The sequence below is a fragment of the Canis lupus genome, chromosome X (assembly GCF_003254725.2).
Source record: "Canis lupus dingo isolate Sandy chromosome X, ASM325472v2, whole genome shotgun sequence".
Classification (NCBI taxonomy): Eukaryota; Metazoa; Chordata; class Mammalia; order Carnivora; family Canidae; genus Canis; species Canis lupus.
In genome coordinates this window covers 89101476-89108545 of record NC_064281.1, presented here as the reverse complement: position 1 = coordinate 89108545, position 7070 = coordinate 89101476, and the positions used below count along the sequence as shown (strand labels likewise).

At 36.8% G+C, this 7070-nt stretch overlaps 1 protein-coding gene across 2 annotated transcripts; it reads right to left on the bottom strand.

The window, feature by feature from the left end:
• Window positions 1-2104: 2104 nt before the first annotated feature.
• On the bottom strand, window positions 2105-6446 carry AGTR2 (angiotensin II receptor type 2). 2 transcript variants are annotated; one of them, XM_025431804.3, is made up of 3 exons: window positions 6290-6446; window positions 6064-6137; window positions 2105-4796 (listed from the first exon to the last, which is right to left on the bottom strand). In XM_025431804.3, the coding sequence occupies exon 3, from the start codon at window positions 4759-4761 to the stop codon at window positions 3673-3675; it is 1089 nt and encodes a 362-aa protein (XP_025287589.1). In that variant the 5' UTR covers window positions 4762-4796; window positions 6064-6137; window positions 6290-6446; the 3' UTR covers window positions 2105-3672. The 2 variants fall into 2 exon arrangements, with proteins under 2 accessions (XP_025287589.1, XP_025287590.1); XM_025431805.3 differs by having other exon boundaries at window positions 6076-6137.
• Window positions 6447-7070: the final 624 nt, after the last annotated feature.

The window sequence follows — 7070 nt, the reverse complement described above, 5'->3', positions numbered from 1 at the left end:
TTCTGTTATTTTACATGAGTCATCATTACTGATATAGTTTATCTAGGAATTAACAGCTAATTAAGTGCTATACTTTCCTTAGGACCTCAACCCTTTCTTGCTCCAGTCAACATATGTGGTTAATTCAACTTGTTAGGTTTGGATTTTTCTTTTGTTGATATGTGAGGTCACGAAATAGTTTCCCACTCTGGGGTCCTTATGGAAAAAAAGAAGAAGAAACATCAAAATACAATGTGCTTTCCTTCAGAATGTCTCTCATTTAGATAAAGACCTCAAAAGATCGGGAAAAAAAAGAAATTTTTCTAAGACATTCTATTTAGCAGATCTAATTTAGGGACATAAAATGTAGAAAGAACTAATACTTCCCTTTCCATAATAAAAATGCATATTCCTTCTGCAAATTTCAAGAGATTAATTTCTCCGGTAACCCTATATAATCTCATTTCACAGAGTTTAAGTATTTTTGTTGCTCAAAAGAAATGTTTAAAGTGGAGACAGCAAGGGGTAGTGGTTACTACATATAATTCTGTACAGCATTGAGCACAAGAAAGAGACAGTGGAGGACAAGAGAGAAAGCCTCACCCATCTGCCTCCTCTCCTTTTCTCCATAGTTGCAAATATGCCACCTGCCCAGAGTTCTTGTATTGCTGTTGTCAGGCATGTGCAAGCAATGAAATTTAGAGGGATGGTTTAAGACCATCTCTGAAGTACGTGATTGGTAGCTTAGGATCCATATTTAAACTACTAAATACTGCTGTTAAGATTACTCAGATCAGCTGTCAGAGCCAAATTTAAACATTAGTAGGGACTCATTTGTGCCTCAGTGTCCTCATTTATAAAATGAGGATAATTGAGTCATTGTGGGAATAAAATGGGATAATTCATATAAAATATATATAATAGTATAGAGCATATAATGTTCACCTAATAGTAGCTATTGTTGTTATTACTAAGTGGCTCTTGGGCATTGTGTAGTTGAGGTGAATAAAGGAGGACCCATAGAAAAAGGAAGGGGATTAGGTAATACCTGGAAATATGGTCAAATTAGAAGAATAGCTACATTTGCTATCTGAGAAACTTACCTGAAACTTACATTTGCAAAGAGAGAAGAGGGCCTTTATACCTGTGTATATTTCTGCAGTCAGAGTTTGCATGCCCACCTTTTCAATTGACATTTCTCCTTAGTCCCGGAAAAGACCACTGTGGTCCAAGCTTCAGAGAACCACTCTAGGCTCAATACTGGCCTCCTATGGAAGTGGAAGCAGGATTAACATTCCAAGAACTAGAGAAACAATTCTCTTTATTAAGGGAGCTCCTAGGGGAGGTGGAGCAATGTATTATAATTAGTATAATAAATATTATTGTGGTAAAGGAATTGACATGAGCAGAATGATAAAAGCTGAGTAGGTGTTCATCGATTAAATGAAGGATCCTGGGTGTGAGGATGATTGGAGGAATGTTCAAGAAGACAAAATTGTGTGAACAAAAGCAAAGGAGCCTGAAAGAACATTAGGCCTTAAAAAAGCAGTAGGTCTTTTTGTGATGCTTGAACTTAGAGTATAAGAGAGAGATAGCAGAGAGAGAGAAAGCCAGGGAGTCTGGGAACAATCAGATCTCTTATGGTCTTGCTGATAGACAATCTGGACTTTCTTCTCGTAATTAATAAGAAATTATGGTTGGAGACTCAAGAGATAGAGACTTAATACATAAAGAAGCCAGATAAGGAATGACAGGGACTGAAACTATAAAGTATCAGTAGGGATTATAAGGAGGATACAAAAAAAGGTAAGAATCTATACTTGGGAGTAGTCAATTTTTTTTAAGTAAGTACAGGGTGATGGGGTGGCTTAGTCACTTAAGCATCCAACTCTTGGCTTCGACTCAGGTCATGATCTCAGGGTCTGAGATGGAGCCCTGAGTTGGGCTCCATGCTCAGCATGGAGTCTGCTTGGGAATTTCTCCCTCTCCCCCTGCCCCTCCTCCCCATTCTCTCTCTCTCTCTCTTTCTCTCTCTTTCAAATAAATAAATAAATAAATAAATATTTTTTAAAAGAAAAGTAAGTACACATGATCGTTCAGTTAAACATTTTATTTATATGCAATGTTTTACAAAATTATTTAAAATATGAAGTCAGAGTCAGTTATACATTTAGCTATTTGTTTTGTTGATAATAATAGATTACATGAAATTAGATATTTCCCAGAATGTAGGGTGAGAGAATTCTTCATCTAGAGCCCTGGAACTGGCAGAAGTACTAAGTCTTTGAAACTATTTCTACCTCAGAGGTCAGCATTGCTCTAGGATGGTCCTAGATAACCTGGTATAATGTGGGGCTGGCGCAAAATGAAATGTCTAACTTCTAAAATTAGAACTCACACTCTAAGTCAACTCTAGGTAACTCAATTTTAGATACACGTCTGATGGGAGTTCTAATAGTGTGGAAAAGGAGATCTATGGACCAGCAATTGATTTAAGAGAGTGCCACAGAATCCTATAAAATGTGAAAGAAACAGAATCCATAGGTATAGATTCAGACTACCCCATGGTCTCCACCTTCAAAGACACATTGCACTGCCCAGACAGGTAGATTTTTTTGTGCATGTGTGACACCAAAGTTGTCATTTGCCAGATCTCTTTGTCTCCCCGGGTATCAAAACTCCATTCTGGCATAACTTTTTCTCATGCCAGTTAAAGGTTTATTACAAACTAAAGAGTTAAAGAAGCCCTCCAGATATTTTGGGAAGCAACCCAGAATCAAAGCATCAATAATAAAAGTCAAGTCAACTTCCTATATATCAAAGCACCAAAAGGTCAAGGATGTTAAAAAGTGACCTTTACATTTTATAACACAACTAAACACAGTGTTTAGTTATTATTTTCAAAAAATTGTCAGAGAACATAGAAATCTTCAAACAATAGTTAAAATGGATAGAAAGTTCTAAAAAGTGTGTATTCAGAGTTTAATGAGCACTCAAATATTTGTTAATCTCAAATCTATGTTATTATATATTTTGCTTCCTATAACTGTAAAAATAAGATAAATGTAGGAGCACGGGTGATCTACTCTATATTCCTAGCCCTACTAGATATGTAGCTATATCTTAAATATCAACCTGTGCTCAAGTAAAATGTAAAAGGCTATTATTTATAATATTTTTAAAAGTAGAAGGCACATGCCTAAAGCCTGAATAGTCCAGTACCAATCTACTATAGTATACTTCGCTTAGAAATGCTCACATTTCTTAGCATGATGTTTTGTAAATAATGCAATGAGTTAAAGAATTGGCCTTGGTTCAAGAGGAAAGCCTGATGAAAATGGATACAAAAACCAATTTTAAAACAATTCAGCATCTGTCAAGAAGAAATCTGAAACCTCAAGTCACCATTCACAATTTGTTATTAATTATAGTTTGAGATAAATCCTCAGTGACTTCTAGGTTATGGTTATGTCTTCCCAACGACAGTCTAGTACCGATAAATTGAAGGAAATGGGCCATTCCTGAAAGTCACTGGAAAGCACTTCGAGTTACATTTGGTTTCCTGTTCTAGAAGAGTAAGAAAAGGTTACATTAAGGAAGAAACTCATTACTTGACTAAAGGCACTGAAAGATAATTCAAGGGGACCTCAAACCAAGTAGCCGTGGTTGCTAACACGCATCCCACTCTGATGTTTAAGACACAAAAGTCTCCATCTCTCTAAGGGAACTGCTTTTGCGGCACGACACACTCTCTTGCTTGCCTTGGAGCCAAGTAATTGGAACCCGAAACACACGGCGGAGCTTCTGTTGGAAGCGGTTACCAACAAAACAATACAGAAAGGGATTAATGCAGCTGTTGGTGAATCCCAGGAGGATGGCAAAAGGAAGTGCCAGGTCAATGACTGCTATAACTTCACAGCTATTAATGACACCCATCCAGGCCAGAGCATCCAAGAAGGTCAGAACATGGAAGGGAAGCCAGCAAATGATGAACGCCAGAACAACAGCAGCCGCCATCTTCAGGACTTGGTCACGAGTTATTCTGTTCTTCCCATAGCTGTTGGTCTTCAGTAAGTGTTTTCTGATGCCAAAATAGCATGTTGCTATGAATATCAAAGGGATAATAAAACCAAGGATATTTTTCATTAAGGCAATCCCAGCTGACCATTGGGCATATTTCTCAGGTGGGAAAGCCATAATGCAAGCATTCACTCCCAAATACTCAATGGTTCTGACATCTCGGAAATAGAATGTTGGCAATGAGGACAGACAGGCCATACACCAAACGAGGGGAACTATATAAGATGCTTGCCAGGGATTTCTTCTTTGAGACAGAAAGGGATAGATAACAGATTGGTACCTATCAACACTCATGCAGGTGATAAAAAAAATGCTAGCAAACATGTTCAGAGTCAGGAAAGAACCAAAAACTTTGCACATCACAGGTCCAAAGAGCCAGTCATATCTGTAAGAGTAATAGGTTGCCCAGAGAGGAAGAGTAGCCAAAAGCAGCAAGTCAGCCACAGCCAGGTTGAAGATGTAAATGCTGGAAACCTTTTTAGGACCCTTTTGACAACAGAACAGTGTAACCACAATAGTATTGACAAGAAATCCAATCACAAAAATAATATAGTAGAGGACAGGAATTGCATCTAAGTGCTTATCTGATGGCTTATGCGAGCAGTTAAAGGTAGACTCGTTGCCAATGATGTTCACAAGTCCGAAGTGAAGGCTGTTGGTAATGTTTTTGCTGATGGTGGCAAGGGTGATGTTGCTCTTCATATTGAAAGGTCAGTGGCTCCTAATTCTTATGCCTTCTGTGAAAATTTAAAAAAAAAGAGGGACTCTCAGAACACACACAGAGTGTAGGACATCATTAAATCATTAGCATTCTGAAAGTTTGTCAAAAGCAAAAAAAAGGTGGGTAATTATAAAAAACACCGGGAAGCGCATCTATGCCTTGTGAAGTAAGAGTGGATTTTGCTTCTCGAGGAAGAAAAGGGAATTTCCTCAACAGCACCAAGCAGTTCAGCAACAGACTGAAAATTCTGAACAGAACTATATTTTGCCCATCATTTCTATCGTATTTTCAAAAGGCTTAAAGAAAATCAATAGTCCAAAAGGTTAGCCTGGACAAGCAATATGGGAAACAAATAAGAAGGAATCAAGAAATAAGAAAAGTTAATATTTCAAAAACACGTGAGTACATATCTCAGTCTGTATACTTTCTAGAAACCACACTGCTGCCTGCTCTTGCATAGAGAAATGCCTTATTCAAGTAACTAATTATGTACAAATCATTACAGCTGTGGAAAATATAAGTAACATAAGCTATGAAAAAAATAAGTGAATGCACAAAAGACTGAAAGAGAATATGTAAAAGAAACATATTGAGATGGCGGGGTTAGGATTGGGTTTCACTAATTTAAAAAGAATTCCTTCACTTCTACTTTTCCATTGTTTTCACAATAATAATATCATTAAGAGGGAGCTATGGAGTAGGTACAGATTTCTAAAAGCCCCCTTTTCACATTTCAATAGAGACTATTAGTTTTCGATCTAGATGTTTAATCAGCTTAAAAAGAAATCCATTTTCTTTTTCAATTAGGAAAAGAACAAGACAAAATAGCCAAATCTGATTTAAAGGCAAATAGAAATAGTTTTGATTGCTCAATGAAAGAACTGAACATCAATGATGAATCATGAGATAATTGTATCATTTTTCCTTTGCTATCATTTCAGTTTTAACACAACAAAATAGGAACAGTGCTACATGGCTCTTAAATGTTATAATCCGTGCTCGGGTTCCTGTGATACTGGGTTTTGTTGTGGTGGTGAGGTTTTTTTTTTTTTTTTTTTTTTTTAGGAGCAACATTAAAACAAAAGAAAATTAGCTGAAGTAAACATAGTAAAGGAAAGGCTATTACTTGTGACAGTTTCAAAATACATACAAACTACTCAATGAAAACCAAAATCACCAAAGAATCTCCTAGTAAACAGCAAAGTTATCATTTTTGTCTAAAGCTCATTCTCTCATAATCTTGACCTAACAAAGTAACATGAAAGAATCTCAAATAAACTCACTTGAAGACTTACTGGTTGCTGGAGTTTAAAAGTTAGTTATCATAAATCAGCTTGCCTAGTTCCTAAGTGCACCCCTGTAAGAGAAACAGCAGTTAAAGAATTTAGGAGTTTTGCAAAATACAGTGCTAAAATACAGGAAAAAGGGAAAGTTCATCCATAAAAAATATTTTCATTTAATGTATGTTCTACTCTCCAAATACAGTATGTAGAAATTGTGCAGACCTACCTTAAAAATTCAGACTGAAGAATGCTTTTAATTCTGTGCTTATTCGTTCCCTTAGACTCGGGGACGTAATAGCACCAGATCTCTGGTTTCCTTCTTATATGTTCGGTCTGTCCACTGGGAGCCTTCAACCTACATAATTCTAGGGCTGACTTATGAACACTTGCCAGCTTTCCAGAGAGGTTTTTTTTTTTTTTTTGGCTGCAAAACATTAATCTGAAATTCTCACTGTCTCCAATCATAACAGCTCATTCAAATAAATCTCAAACAAAAAAAATGAAGTTTCCACAAATGTGTTAGAGAATTTTGAAATCAGTGGCTTACTTTAAAAGAAGAATATAATTATTTGCAGAATTTTCTCTTTCTTTTTTCCCTGATACTGTCATTCTAAGACGAGTTAAGGAGTGGAGAACAGGGAATTTATTCTAGTAGCAGAGCCTTTGTCCACCAACGGCTTCTACCATCTTCATTTCTTTTTGAATTTTTTTTTTTTTACCTCTGTGCCTTAAAAAACAGTAGCGACTTTACTCGAAGTCTAAACTTTCTAAAACTTCTCCCTTGCTTCAAGCAATTTTTGTTGGCTCGTTGCTGGAGAGGTGGTGACAGAAAGGATATAAATTTCATGTCTTCGAAAAGAGGTATTAGCAAATATAGTGCCTCCTCCCGCAGGTCCCTGTCCTGTTTGCGGTTTAAACAGAGAGCTCACAAGGTGAAGAAGGGTCGGGCAACCACCACAGCTCAGGTCAATGTTGATTTTTCTTTTTGTTGGCAGTGGGGGTGACCA

Bases quoted from the DNA above. Each gene is read 5' to 3' on its own strand.
- AGTR2 (XM_025431804.3), bottom strand. From the start codon at position 4,761: ATGAAGAGCAACATCACCCTTGCCACCATCAGCAAAAACATTACCAAC.